At 45.3% G+C, this 15,509-nt stretch overlaps 2 protein-coding genes and 2 non-coding genes across 4 annotated transcripts; 3 read left to right on the forward strand and 1 right to left on the reverse strand.

Moving 5' to 3' along the window:
* Window positions 1–350: 350 nt before the first annotated feature.
* LOC122053172 (pentatricopeptide repeat-containing protein At1g09820-like) lies at window positions 351–2,299 on the reverse strand. Its single transcript, XM_042615099.1, has one exon. The coding sequence runs from the start codon at window positions 2,248–2,250 to the stop codon at window positions 445–447; it is 1,806 nt and encodes a 601-aa protein (XP_042471033.1). The 5' UTR covers window positions 2,251–2,299; the 3' UTR covers window positions 351–444.
* Window positions 2,300–2,316: 17 nt separating this feature from the next.
* On the forward strand, window positions 2,317–4,159 carry LOC122053175. Its single transcript, XM_042615101.1, has 3 exons — window positions 2,317–2,496; window positions 2,624–2,685; window positions 3,822–4,159. The coding sequence occupies exons 1-3, from the start codon at window positions 2,439–2,441 to the stop codon at window positions 3,939–3,941; spliced, it is 240 nt and encodes a 79-aa protein (XP_042471035.1). The 5' UTR covers window positions 2,317–2,438; the 3' UTR covers window positions 3,942–4,159.
* A 377-nt stretch (window positions 4,160–4,536) lies between these two features.
* TRNAL-CAA lies at window positions 4,537–4,620 on the forward strand. Its single transcript has one exon. It is a non-coding gene; the product is annotated as a tRNA-Leu (tRNA).
* Window positions 4,621–6,744: 2,124 nt separating this feature from the next.
* Window positions 6,745–6,828, forward strand: TRNAL-CAA. Its single transcript has one exon. It is a non-coding gene; the product is annotated as a tRNA-Leu (tRNA).
* Window positions 6,829–15,509: the final 8,681 nt, after the last annotated feature.

Genomic DNA, 15,509 nt, shown 5'->3' on the forward strand with positions numbered 1-15,509 from the left:
ACTACAAACTGCTTGAACCCATAAGATCATTTACTTCTCATATTACACTGCTGTGAGCATATAACCTTTAAACTTGATACAGAAAACTGACTTTTTTGCAAGATTTTCAAGCAAATCATTGTCTACAATAATGTTTCTGATATTGCAATAACCAAGTTAACGAAACCTGTAGAGCATGGATATCAAATCTCATTGCAGCAATTCAACAGTTTTATTCTATATGATGAAATCAGTAATCTTAAATGAAACATGCAGAAGTTGAAAATTTCTATGCCCTCAGCCTATTAATAAATGGTATCTTGGTCATAGCCACCACCACTATCATAACTTGGAAAGATTTAGAATTTATCAGAGAAACTGCAATCTCTTTCTCAATTAAAGTCTCATGAATATACATTTTACTCCTTTAAAATTAATCTAATGCCATACTATTCCTTTCTCCAACTAAGCCAAACTACTGCTACAAAGATGTCCGTCTATATTAGGAACATAACCTTTCTCAATCATCTCATCCTTGATCATACCATAAGTCACTCTGTTTGGTAACAAACCTTTCTCCAGTATCATGTTCAGTAGCTCGTTTGCCTTTTCCATCTTACCTATTCCACAAAAGTACTTGATAAATATATTATAAGTTGGAACATTTGCACGTTTTCCACTCCTTTCCATCCTTATCTTCATATTATAAGCTGCACCGAGGTTCCCTTTTTTACAGAATGCTTCTATTAATGTATTGTATGTTAGGTGGCTTGGCTTCACGCCCATCTCCAACATCTCATCCAACAACTTAACTGCCTTTGCTAACTTCCCTTCATTGCACAAAGAACCAATCAACACATTGTAAGTCACAAGATCAGCTCTTACGCCTTTCTCTTTCATTTCATCTAAAAGCTCTACAACTATTTTTCTATCCCCATTTTTGCAGAATCCATTTATCAAGCAATTATAGGTTGAAATATTTGGATTAATCCCTTTCTTTAACATCAATCCTTTCAACCCAGTTGCTTCCTCCATCATACCAGCACGACAGCACCCATCAATCAAGGTGTTGTACGTAATAACATTCGGCAACAAGTTGTTCTCACTAATGACATCCAAAAACCCCTTAGCCTTTTCCATGTCTCCTTTCTTACACAATCCATTGATGATAGCATTGAAGATCACCACATAAGGATTCAAATTATAATCCTGCATTTCCGTAAGCAACTCCAGAGCTTCTCCCAACTTGTCCTCACAACAAAGACCATTGATCAAAGAGCTATAGGTAACAACATTGGGGGAGAGTCCTTGCCGCTTCATTTCATCCAGAAACCTCATTGCAAAAGAACTGTTACCATCCTTGCAGTAACCGTTGATCAGAATATTGAAAGTAATCACACTGGGACGAATATTACTGGCCACCATCTCTTTTAGTATGGAATCAGCCTTGTACAACTTCCCAGCTCCGCCGTTCTTGCAGTGCCCATCAATGAGCGTGTTGTAACTAACTACCGACGGTGAGAACCCCCAGGACTTGATGGAATTCAACACATCTGTAGCTCTCCTCAGCTTTCCTACCTTACAAAGGCCATTAATAACAGTATTAAAAGTGTACAGGTTGGGTGCTATCCTCCTTCGCATGATCTCCTTATACACAGTTTCCACCATGTCGGCCTTCTCCTTTATTAAAGAATTTAATAAAGGGTTACAAGACAGGACGGAGAGGCGGTACCCGTAATCGCCGGTACGGTAAAAGACCTCGATGGCGGAATCGATCTTCGAGTTATTTACCAGGGCAAGGAGGAGCATGTCGGCGAGGATGGAGAGGCAGTCATAGCGGCGGCGGGAGGGCTCGGCGGTGACAGAGAGCATGTGGAGAATGGATATCGCGGAGTGGGTACCGGAAATGGTGAGGTAGTGGAATTCCGAGCGAATTTTGGGGTAGAGCTTATCGGCCGCGAGGGCGAGGATGAGCCGGCAGTGGAGGTGTAGTTCGAGCGGTACGCGGTAGTGGCTCTGGGACCAGCGGGAGAAACATAGGGCAGTGGCAGAGGAGGAGGGGCACTCGAGAATGAGGCGGAGGAAGGATGCGACAACATCTGCAGGGGTGGCGGCGGAGGCGGAGATGAGAGTCTTGAGGCAGGACCAGTCCTGGCGGGAGGCGAGATCACAGATGGTGGCGGGATCAGGAGAGCTCAGATTACTGGCGGCGGTGGATGTGGCGGAGCAGATCGATCGGAAAAGGAGGCGTCGGTGGAGAAGGCGGGGCATCAACGGAGATGAGACGACACCACGGGTTTGGGTTTTTCCAGCATCCTGGTTCTGTATATATAGTCGGAACCGACTTCAGTCACGACTTAAGCAGCGACATGTTGGCCAGACTTTATATCACGCCCCTTCCTTGCTTACTCCTCAACAGCTAGGGTTTCGAACTTGCAGCGAGAGAGAGAGAGGGAGAAATGTCGAAAAAGAACAACTTGGCGAAGCGGAAGAAACAGCACGAATTCGACCTCAAAAGTGAGATTTTTGCCCTCCTCGTTATTTTTCACAAATGCCTGTCCTTCCTTTTCTCCCTTCGCCTTTTTCCCGTGTTCTTTGTACGTTGTCTTTGTTCTATGCCTTCTGTGTGTGTTCTTTCGATCAGGAGAAAAGGAAGAAAGGGAGAAGAAAGAGAAGAAGCTGCAAGCTAAAAAGAACAATATGAAGGTGCGCCTCTTCACTAAGATTGCATTTTTTTTTTCTTTCAATTTATCGTTGGCTTTTTAACTTCTTAATGTCATTATCTCTTCTTTTTCATTAACATTGTTTGAAAATGTATTTCTTTTAATCATGAACTCTTTTGGATCAAAACTCGGTTCTATGCGTGGAGAACATAAAGCTCATACGGTCATACGACTCTGATATTATGTTTTTGACCTGAGATTTGATTTGAAACAAGAACATCAATTTGAGAGCCCTCAGAGGTTTACTGCAGAATCACTTTAGGCTTACTGATTCTACATTTCAGTTTGGTTTTATGATGGAATATAATTTTAACTGTTCTTGTTATACATTGGTGTGGGGCACCAGAGTCAAAAGTGAACAAATACCTAAATGCTTAAAGTCATTTTGAGATTGTTGGGAATGTTATGGCCAAGCAATTTTCGATTCAGTATCGCCCAAGCAATAAACGGCTGAAATGGGGCTAAAGTTCTTCAACCTTATGAACATCAATCTGTCAATTCCTTCTGTTTGGACTCCTTATTTTATACAGGATCAGAACTTTTAGATTCTTTACTCTTCACCGGATGAAACCTTGCATGCCTCAAAGAACCCCTCTGGCTTGACCTTGGCATGGAAGCAACATGAGATGTTTCGTGTTGGTCGGCGGGTGGAATAAAATCTTTCGCTTGTGCAGACTGGCCCGAAACAAAATTGCATTTTATGGTTTCCAGTGCTATAAGCCAATTACAGTATACTGACTGGATTTGTTTTATAGCACTATGATAGATATAACCTTGCATTGTAGGGAATAAGGAAAAGGCAGATGTATTCAGGCTGAAGTCTCTGCCTGGATACTAATACAGATGTGGATCTAAGTATTTGACACTTTGTTTTTAGAAATTTTTATATACAAGATCGACAAAAGTACCGGGTCGAAATGCCCCATTTTGACACAGCTACTGAGGAGGTAAATGAGGTTGCCTGAAATGGAGTAAGGAACAAATGACATTTTTTTTTCTGTTCTAAACTCTGGAACTTGTATTTATTTGGCTGTTTTTAACTTGAATTGTTCTTATAAGAAATTTCTTCTTTCCTTGAATTTTACTTATCTTTTGTTTGCTTTAATTCAACTTATTTAGGTAGATGGTTCTGCCATGAAAAGGAGGAACAAAGGAAGGTTTCGAGTTGGGAAGGTGAAAACCAAATTATCCAACTTGGCCAAGGCTAAAGCAGCCCAAGCCATGGAACTTGACAAATAGGCAACCATTTGAATGTAGAGGCTTGATTACATGAGCAGATGCCAGCAATTTGAACCATGTATCATGCGAGTTTAGCTAGAAGTTGTATGGTTCTTTTCACTGAACAACTGCAAAATTAAATCTTGCTATGTTTCTTAGAGACTCGAGTGGTGTGTAATTCACACGAATTTGAATTTTGAATCCAAGTGTTTGGCTGGATTGCCTTTAAAAGGCTTTTACATACAACCTTGTAGAGTCCTCCTCAAAAGTCAGGATGGTAGATCGAAAGTATTAGAGCATCTCCATGTCAATTTTTCTAAATACATAATTTATTTTAAATTTCAATTTTTCTAAATACATAATTTATTTTAAATTATATATTTTATATAAAAATTATTTTATATCAACTATCATATCTATTCTTTAAATTTAGATCGACTAATGAAAAATAGATATATAGAAAGAAAAATAATAAAAAAATAAAAGAGTGAAGAAAATAATAAAAATTTTAGAGTAGTTGATATAATATAGAGTGAAAAAAAATGATAGTTTCAATTTAACATGGTTAATGGAACAATATATATGAACTAAAAAAATAAGCTTTTTAAGAACATGGGTCAGGATGGCCGAGTGGTCTAAGGCGCCAGACTCAAGTTCTGGTTCTCGTGAGAGAGCGTGGGTTCAAATCCCACTTCTGACAATTTATGTTTTTTCCTTTGGAAAATCCAACTTTTCGAAAATGTCATTTTAAATTTAATATTAAATTTTTATACGGAGTAATTGCAAACATTGAACGTTATTTTGACACACCATTAATCAAATTTTTTAGTCCCCTCTGGAAGGGGGCTGGATGGGCGATGATTAAAATATGGGATATTATAATATGAGGTCTTAGGCTCAAAATTCGATGTGTCCGAATACATCTCCCCTTCATGCCTTGTCACCTGTATTAATTGTTAGTAGACATCCGTATTTTATTTCCTTTGTGTTGGTCTAGGGACGAATTGACGGGAGCGCTGAGGTGAGCGAATGAAAAAAAAAATGAAAAGGATGAAGGATGGAGTCTAATGGCTATATTGTAGCATATATATGGGGAGGAGCTCTCTCACGCGTGGGTACATAAGGGAGTACAAATCCAAGGCACTAATCTAAGTTGACTCGTGTGTGAGCATGATTTGCATCATTGAATGTCAGACCAGTCGAGGTTAAATTTATCCAAGCGAACGAACCAATATTTATCGCTCAAATTTAATTTTACTACCTGCTCAAATGAATAACGGATGTATTAACTAATGTTAATAACATATCCAAAACCTCCTGGCATTTTGATCTAGGTGAGTAAAGACATTAAATGGTGAGATCTTGAGTGGAGTGTGCAAGAACAATGATCTCTATCCATCTACCTTCTCCCATTGTTTTTCCTTTGTCATGCATCCACTCGGCAAATCCACTCATGATAGCCTTTAGGTATCTCTTAGTTTGCCACAACCATCAATATTTGGTGAGGATCACGATTTACTATTATATCATGGGAAACATATACCCCACGACAACCTCAAAGAACAGTTGAAGGTGGGATAAATCTTGTTTAAGGATACTACGTAATATGCAGACCTCAACATTGTTTCTTCCTGATTTAGATAATTAAGTGATCTCATTCCTAACTCAATTATGACATCGACTTGGGATTACTTCCCGAGTGTTCTGTATCTTCTATTCACGACTTGGCTACACTCGGCATCTACTCAAGCGACTTGAGTCCCGACTTGGCTGCACTTAGCATTAACTCCGATGACTTACATCTCGACTCGATTGCACTCAAAATCCACTCGAGATTACTTCCGAGCACCTGATTCTCCACGCTCGAGTACTTCACACTCAGGTGATACTGTGACTTCTCCTCGACTCAGAGCACTTGGTTGACTCAGCGCTTGGCGCTCGGAGACAGCTGGGACTCGGATTCGGTGATACAAGAGCAACCATCTTCCATACTACCTAGCAACTCTATCTAATCTTCAGGATCGATAGTTTGAGATTATTAGCTAAGCCGCTCATCAAATAAATCTAACTTGATTTATAATTTCAATTTGGACCTCACTCCTTGTATCTCCGACAATGAAACTTATTTAGCGTGCAAAAACAAAAGCATCAAAAATCCATATGCGGCCAAAACAATGATGGATAAAATCTAATGAGCAATCTCACGGAATGATCAAACTATATATGTACCCGACAACGATCGTTGCATGCATGTTCACTCCTGCCTATGTTGTAAATGAACCAAACTGCTCATGAGCTATTTGAAGCTCGATTCGATAAAAACTCGTTTAAGCTCATTTAATGAGGCTCGTTAAGATAAATAAATCAAGCTCAAGCTTCACAATATTCGGCTCGTTAGCTCGTGAACATTAGTAAGCTCATAAATAACTTTTAAATGAAAAAATAATAGTTTTCCTATTGAATTTATAGATTTTATACTCTACTTATGAAAAATATAGACAAATATATTAAATTTATTTATTAAAATAAAATTATAAATTTTAATAAGAATATTATAATTTTTTCTAAATATATAATTTAGATTTTTATGAATATTTAAATTTATAATTTATAATTTATATTTATTAAACTCGTTTAAGCTCGATAAAAGTTTGAATAAGCTTATGAGCCATAAATATATTCATTAAATAAAGCTCGAGCTCGGCTCGATTATAAACGAGTCAAATTCAAACATTCAAGAGTCCGGCTCGGCTCAATTACACCTTTAAAATTAATCAGCTTGGTTCCAGATTTATAATAAAATATAAGCCGTTGTAACATCTGAGTCAGGATGGCCGAGTGGTCTAAGGCGCCAGACTCAAGTTCTGGTTCTCGTGAGAGAGCGTGGGTTCAAATCCCACTTCTGACAGACATTATCTTTTTTCCTTTCTAAAATCCAAATTTTCGAAAATGGCATTTTAAATCCCACTTCTGATAGTATTGTTTCTTTTGGTTCCCTATTTTACTGACACTTCCTCACTTTTCTCATAGAGAATTAAAAAAAAACACTTTTTAAAATGTAAAAAATAAAGAAAAAGGACTGATATCAATTGCCATTTTAACTTTATTTCTTAATCCAAATATATACATCTAATTGAAGTCAAGGTCAAACTTTCATGAATAAGTTTACTCTTCCTTTTCATTTGTGTATACTAATCAATTCCCCGTGCATATTGACTTATACGCCACCACGTTGACTAAGAAATATATTAAACTAAGATGGTGCACGCAATTTTTAAAATTTTTGAAATTTGTGAGGACTTTTTAACATTTTTTTTTATACCTTCGCTCTTTTATTTTTCATTGAATTTATCCTTTATTTTCAATTTTAAATGTCAATCAAATACTATTCTATTTTAGCAATAAAAAAAATTAAAATATTTATATCTTATAAATTGTTAAGAAAAATAATTAATTATCTTACCTTTTAAGGAGAGCGCACAACGTTCAAGTTATTATTTTATTACTTAAAAAAAAATTACGAGTTTGGATTATGAAAATAAACTTTTATAAAATGTAAGGTCAAACTGTGTTTAATATCCTTCTCTGACATCACATGACCTGAGCTTTACGTATTGGAGTATCTTTTTATCATACTATTTTTTTTTATTAAGAATATGAATTAACTAATTTTGATGAAACTAAAAATAAAATTATGTTAATACTTTTTTCTTTTCATAATAAAAATAATAATTTTAAGATTTAATAGTAATTTTTTTATTATTTTATATAAAAAATATACACTATAAATATTTTGGGTTAGTGACTGATCCGGTAGTAAGAGTGGGCCCCCCTTCTTGCAAAGTCAACGCCAAGTGGAAGTCACCGGAACAGCCGCCCACCCAGAGGAGAGTGTGGTCCGACCGGACGGACGGCCGTAGACGGTCGGTCCGATTGGACTGTCGGCCGGTCGATGGAATCGAGTACCTGGAGGGGTCCGGCCGGCTCGCACTTATAGTTGGGAGGCACCCTGTCAAATCGGGGTTCCGACGCTCAGTTAAAAGGGTCATGGACCGAGCTGACCTTTTGACCGACCGCAGTCATAAAGCACCCCTGTTAGTCTCCACAAAGCACAAGTAAACCATTGCGGATGTCCGGTCGGATGTTTAGGTATCTGTCCGCTCGGACTACAAGTTTGGAGCAAAGGAAAAGGCCAGAGGATTTCTTTCTTTGACAACCTGTAGGTTTCACGTGTGTGCCATGCTCCAAATCTTGTGACAGGGGATTCTGCTGTCCCATCGAGGGCATGCTTTGACTGTAGCGATATGGGTCAGGTAAACTTTCTGACAGCCGCGTACCTAGGAAAGGACAGAGGACACTTATGCACTTCGGGATTCCGCTGTCCCATCGAGGGCATGCTCTGACTGTAGCGATAGGGGTTAGGTAAGCTTTCTGACAGCCGCATACCTAGGAAAGGACAGAGGACACTTATGCACTTCGGTACGCGTGCCCAAACTTGACACCGCTCTATATAAAGAACCTCAGGTTTCACCGGCAGGAGGATTCTGGTATGTACTCTGAGACTTCTGGAGCCACCTTGTTCATCGTGATTTACCTGACTTGAGCGTCGGAGGGTCGTCGCTGGGAATCCCCTTCCCGGCTCGACTTCTGTGCAGGATAGCCGGAGCATCTCGACACTAGTTGGAGATCTACATCAGCGAGCCTTGGAGCGCCACGTGCCCAGCGTCTGTTGACTTCTGGTTCGGACAGGATCAAATTGGCGCCGTCTGTGGGAACGCTCCTGCATCCGATCAGAGACAATGGACGAGGCTGGACGACAACACACGGTGACGCTTTCAACAGAAGAACTCGACGCCCTGGTCAAGATAAGGGCCGCCAAACTCATAGAGCAAAAACAAAAAGCATCCGCCGAGCGGGCGGAGCAGCAAGCAACATCTGCGTCTCATGGCCGAGCGGAAGCACCTCAAGCCACCGTCGCATTTCACCGAGCCTTGTTTCGCACTCCTGAAGCTGCACCAGCTCGAAGAGATAGAGGCTCCTCTTCAGATGAAATGCCAAGGCGGGATGACAGAAAAGGGAAAGCCCCCCGGGCAGACTCATCTCCCGAGCGGACCAATCGCCAATTCTCGGAAGATATTTTACGAGACCCTCTGCCCAAGCACTACGTGCCTCCGACGATCGGCGAATACAATGGAACAACGGACCCGGATGATCATCTGGGTAAGTTCGATAATACAGCCACGCTCCATCAGTACACAGATGGAGTAAAGTGTAGAGTTTTCCTTACCACCCTCTCGGGATCGGCTCAACGGTGGTTCCGTAGGCTGCCGGACGGATCCATCACAAGCTTCAAAGACTTCCGAACGGCCTTCCTCCACCACTTCGCTAGCAGTCGGCGTTATCAGAAAACAAGTGTTAGCTTGTTCGCCATCAAGCAAGAACCAAAAGAATCGCTTCGAGCTTACATCCAGCGATTCAACCAAGTGGCGATGGACATCCCAACGGCCACATCGGAGACGATGATGAATGCCTTCACGCAAGGCCTTGTGGATGGGGATTTCTTCCGGTCGCTCATCCGAAAGCCGCCCCGAGATTATGATCACATGCTACATCGGGCCAACGAATATATAAATGTGGAAGAAGCGCAAGCCGCTCGGAAAAAGGAAACTCCGGCCGAGCGCGCACCTGTTCATGCCGAGCGGAAACAGCACACCGCTCAGCAGCCACCCAGAGGACCGAGGGCCGAAGCAATTCGATCCCCTCACGCCAGATCGCACGTACAAGAAGTGGCTGCCGCTCGGCCCAAGCCAAAGAAGAGGTGGACCCCTATGTTCTGCAAATTCCACCAGACGGATACGCACAACACGAGGGATTGCCGAAGCCTTCCCTTTGTGTCCAATCCTGTTCCCAGGAAAGCCGAACGACGGTCACCTCCCATCGACAGGAGGCAAAGGACCCAGGAAGCCGACCGGACCCGCATAGAGAGGCGACATCACCAGACGTCCGATCGGCATAGATCCCCAAGACAGGAGAGTCGCCGGACGTCCAGAGAACGGTCCCGACCGTCCGCTCGGGAGGAGGAAAATAGGAGCAATACTTCCCGGGGCGAGATCAACGTTATTGCTGGCGGACCGACCGGAGGAGATTCCAACCGAGCACGAAAGGCGGCCGTCCGGCAGCTGCAGATCCACACGGTCGGCTGTAGCCAAGAGCGGGCAAGTGGACCGGAAATCACTTTCGGGCCTGGAGACTTGGAAGGAGTAGAAGTGCCCCATGACGACGCGCTGCTCATTAAAGCGGTAATAGCAAATTACACTATTCATCGCGTATTTGTTGACACAGGAAGTTCGGTCAACATCATATTCAAGAAGGCGTTCGATCAGTTACAAATTTATCGCGCCGAGCTGCTGCCCATGACAACCCCGCTCTACGGGTTTACGGGTAACGAAGTTCAGCCGGTCGGACAAATCCGGCTGGCCACCTCACTGGGGGAAGAGTCGCTCAGGAGGACCAGGACAATAAACTTCGTGGTGGTCGACTCTCCATCATCCTACAATGTCATTCTGGGACGACCGGCGCTCGGCGAATTCCGAGCGGTTGTTTCAACCTTCCATCAGAAGATAAAGTTCCCCGTGGAAGACAAAGTAGGAGAAGTGCGTGGAGATCAACTAGCAGCTCGGCGATGCTATATAGAGATGATCCGAGCAGAAGCTTCTTCCGCTCGGAAGGCCCCCCGAATCGAGGTACACGCCATAACCGAGAAACCTCCTGCTTTAATTTATGATGAAAAGGTGGAAGTTCAGATCCATCCGACCCGATCAGAGGCCACCACTTTCATCGCCTCGGATCTAGAGGAAAAACAGAAGAAGAAGCTGATCCAATGCCTCCAGCAAAATCATGATGTCTTTGTTTGGTCGACACACGAGTTGCCCGAATTTCGCCGAGCCTAGCGCAGCATGAGTTGCATGTCCGACCTGATGCTCGGCCATGAAGCGAAAAAAAGAGATTTTAGCGCCGAGCGGAATGCCATAATCCGGCGGAAGTAGAAACTTCGGAGGCCGGCCACATCTGTGAGGTTCGGTGGCTAGCTAACGTGGTATTGGTCTCCAATCCGGGCGGCAAGTGGAGAGTTGCATTGACTTTCGGGACTTAAACAAAGCATGTCCCAAAGATTTTATCCTCTGCCGGATAGATGGACTCTACGGTCGGCTGTGAATTAATTTGCATGCTCGACGCCTACTATCATCAGTGCCGCTCACCCGCGAAGATCGGAAAAGGTTAGCCGTGCCGGCCACTTCGTTACAACGTGATGCGTTCGGATTGAAGAATCTGGGCCACCTATCAACGCTTGATGAACAAAGTGTTCGGGGAGCAGATAGGGCGGAATCTGGAAGTTTATGTGGACGACATTCTTATTAAATCCGTCCTAGCGGCAGATCTCTTTAAAGACATGGAAGAGACATTCCGAACGCTACGCAAATACGAGTCAAGCTAAGTGCCTGTTCGAGCAAAGGGAGGACGTTTCTTGGGATACGTAGTTACCGAGCGGGAATCGAAGCCAACCCCGGCAAGGTGAAAGCTCTGCAAGACATGCTTCCTCCGAAACACAAGGGAAGTGCAACGGTTGACCGGCCGGATAACTGCTTTGTCCAGATTCATCCGATCGGAGCCTGCCATTCTTCAAGATCCTGCGCAAGGCTACTAAGTTCCAGTGGAACGAAGAGTGTGACCGTGCATTTGAAGAGTTGAAAACATATCTGAATTCTCTGCCTATACTTGTCAAGCCGATCGGGGGTGAGTCACTTTATCTGTATCTATCGTCAACGAGCATGCTGTAGGCTCAGCACTTGTGAGGGCGAACGGTGAAGAGCAACCGGTGTATTTTCTGAGCCATATTTTGAAAGATGTGAATCTCGCTACACCGGGCTCGAGAAGTTGGCCTTTGTTTTGGTTCTAGCCGCTCGGCGCCTCGACCGTATTTCTTGGCTCACACAATCATTGTCGGACGAGCAGTCCACTCGGAAGAGTCCTGTTGAATCCGAAGCGTCCGGACGGCTTATCAAGTGGACGACAGAATTAGCGAGTGACATCCAATACCAGCCCGGCGATTAAAGCCCAATCCTTGGCTGATTTTGTGACCGAAGTGCAGAGGCCGGCCGGAAGCTCTGTGGAGGATATATGTGGATGGGTCTTCCACTCGACTCGAAGCGGGATTGGGATATTGCTTATCTCACCGCAAGAAGAAAAGATGCACCTATCCGTCCGGACTACAAGGCCACCAACAATGAGGCGGAGTATGAGGCCCTTATAGCCGGATTACAGGCAGCACGACATGTGGGAGCTGGTCGGGTGACCCTCTATTCAGATTCACAGTTGGCCGCCAATCTGGCACCTTTGAAATCAACGTGTTCGGCTTAAACTCTACGCGAGGCCTTTGAAAACTCAAAGCTACTTTCCGAGAAGTGCTTATTCGGAAGATTCCCGAACGGAGAACCAGGCGATGGATGAGTTGGCCAAACTCGCGAGCTCAATAACGTCGGTCGCCATTCAGCAACCAATTGAAAAAGCAATGGTGGCGCATGTCGACCGGATGCAAGGCCTCGCGTTTCCAAGTACTGGAGGACACCTATTATAGAATTCCTCCGTTCGGGCACCACACCATCCGATGAATATGCAGCCCGGCTCCTCGGAAGAAGAGCCGGTCGGTTTACACTCATCGGAGATCAGCTTTACAAGAAAGCTTTCTCGCGTCCTCTGCTAAAATGTGTAAGCTCGGAGGACTCAGCTTACATCCTCCAGGAAGTACATCAAGGATCATGTGGAGGTCATCCGGGCGGACGCTCGTTAGCCAAGAAGATCATCTTGGCCGGATACTTTTGGCCAACTTTACAAGCAGATGCCGCTCGGACAGTATCTACATGCCTTTCATGCCAGAAGTATCACAACTTCTCCCACCGACCGGCAGAGGAGATGAAGGCATCAACCATCTCATGTCCGTTCGATCGGTGGGGAATGGATATTGTGGGTCCCAATTGCGACCGGGCAGAGGAAATTTTACTAGTGGCGGTAGACTATTTCTCCAAGTGGGTGGAGGCCGAGCCACGGCAAAGATCACCGAGCAAATGGTTAAAAATTCATCTGGCAAGACATCATTTGTCGGTTCGGCATCCTGCGTCGGGTCCGACAACGGGCGGCATTCACAGGAAGATGTTGGAGGATTGGTGCCAAAGCTACGGCATTGAGCAACATTTCACGTCCGTGGCCTATCCTCGGAGCAACGGTCAGCTGAAGTCGCCAATTCTTCGCGCTCGGCTCGACCATTTGGGAGGAGTTGGCGGATGAAGTGCCGAGCGTCTTGTGGGCTATCCGAACGACGCCAAAAGAAGGGACGGGAGTCACACCGTTCCATTTGGTATATAGCGGTGAGGCTGTCATACCGGTCGAAGTCGGCGTTGAGTCAGCCAGGATCCAGAACTATGATGATGACAACACCGAACGAAGAAACATGGAGCTGGACTTGGTAGAAGAGGAGAGGGCAAAGGCGTCCGTTCGGCTGATGGCGTACCGTCAGCAGATGAAGCAAAACTACAACCGGCGCGTAATTCCCAGATCGTTCCAAGTCGGCGATCTTGTCTGGAAGAAAGTCAAGTCGATCGGCGACGTCGGCAAGCTTGAAGCGCCATGGGCAGGCCCTTTCAAAATCATCGAAAAGCTCCGCTCGGGCGCATATTATCTGGAGGATGAGGACGGACGGCAGCTAGATAGGCCGTGGAGCGCGAACCACCTCCAGCCTTACCGGGCGGGGTGAAAGGTGTATCACTGTAAATCACCCTGTGTATTTCATTTTTCGACTAAATACTTGAAATGCAGAGATGAAAAGTCAAAGGAGCGAATATAAGGCATTATCATTGTAGCACGAAGGCCCCGCGCCGTTCGGCCGGAGGTAAATTGGTCGAGCCAAACGCTCGAAGCACGAAGGCCCCGCGCCGTTCGGCCGGAGGTAAATGGGTCGAGCCAAACGCTCGAAGATCGAAGGCCCCGTGCCATTCGGACGGAGGTATATTATCCGAGCCAAAATACTCGATGAAGTAGATCCTGAGCCGTGCGGCCACGAAGGCATTATCCAAGCTGGGGGAAAGGCAAAGAGCTACGCCGAACGGAAGTGTCAAAATTAGCCTTGACGGCCGTCTAGCATCGAGAGACGAGCCGGCCGGCTATAAATATCCGCTCCGACGAGCACCGTGGTTAAAGATCAAGAGACGAGCGGCGTCTATAAACCCTCCGGCGGAAGATCGACGAGCACCGTCGTTAAAGATCAAGAGACGAGCCGGCGTCTATAAACCCTCCGGCGGAAGACCGACGAGCACCGTCGTTAAAGATCAAGAGACGAGCCGGCGTCTATAAACCCTCCGAGCGGAAGACCGACGAGCACCGTCGTTAAAGATCAAGAGACGAGCCGGCGGCTATAAACCCTCCGGGCGGAAGACCGACGTTAAAGATCAAGAGACGAGCCGGCGTCTATAAACCCTCCGAGCGGAAGACCGACGAGCACCGTCGTTAAAGATCAAGAGACGAGCCGGCGTCTATAAACCCTCCGAGCGGAAGACCGACGAGCACCGTCGTTAAAGATCAAGAGACGAGCCGGCGTCCATAAATAATCCGAGCAGGCCAACCGTCGAGCTCCGAGGTTGAACATCGAGAGGTTCGGATCGTCTCATAACCAGCGATTATTGGTAGCAACACAGAATTATGTGCGGCCGAACGGAAGAGCTGGAGAAAATACTCCAGCGATTCTCCAAAGGTGTGATGTGACAGGAGATGAGCGCACAACACAAGTGTTAGCAAGGGGACAGTACAAGAAGATAAAATACACTAAAGGAAAGCATTTCATTAAAATTAAAACCTTAGGCCGAGTGGCCTAAATACAAAAGGGTTCATGATCAGCCGAGCGGCTAAATTACAAGAATTACTCGATGTAGTCGTAGAGGTCCCTCAGAATGTTGCTCAGAAGCTCCACCTGATCGCCGCCCGGAATATTGGTGGACTCCGGAAGAAGGCCCTTCGACTTCAGATAGGTCATAGTAGCCGTAATTGCCAAGTCGAAAGCCGAGTACATCCGCTCGCAAATTTTCTCCGAGAACTCGGGCGATCGGATGTGGCTTTGTCGGAGAGCGGCGACTCGGCTCGGCTCGGCATCCTGGTATTCTTTGAAGGTTGCCTGGGAGCTTGTGAGGGCCTCATTCAGACGTTCGATCTTCTCCGCATCAGCCGAGCGGCCTGCCTTCTCCCGATCGAGCTGCTCTGTCGGCTCTTTTATCTTGGACTCCAGGCCCCGGGCCTCCACGTTTTCTTCTCCGGATCGGAGATGGCCGTGTTCTTCCGAGTGGTGGCGAGTTATCTTTGTGTCAAGCGACTTGACCTGCCGCTCGGACTCGGCTAGGGCGTGGGCCTGGTCAGCTGTTTTCTTCTGCTCAGCAGCCAGCAGAGTTTGAGCTTTCTTGAGCTCTTTTTGCAGCTCGGAGTAGGAAGGTCCTTGGGAGCCGCTCGGACCACCTGGCGCCCGCAGTTGCCTTATCTCCTCGTCAGACG

Source organism: Zingiber officinale, chromosome 3A, assembly GCF_018446385.1.
Source record: "Zingiber officinale cultivar Zhangliang chromosome 3A, Zo_v1.1, whole genome shotgun sequence".
Lineage (NCBI taxonomy): Eukaryota > Viridiplantae > Streptophyta > Magnoliopsida > Zingiberales > Zingiberaceae > Zingiber > Zingiber officinale.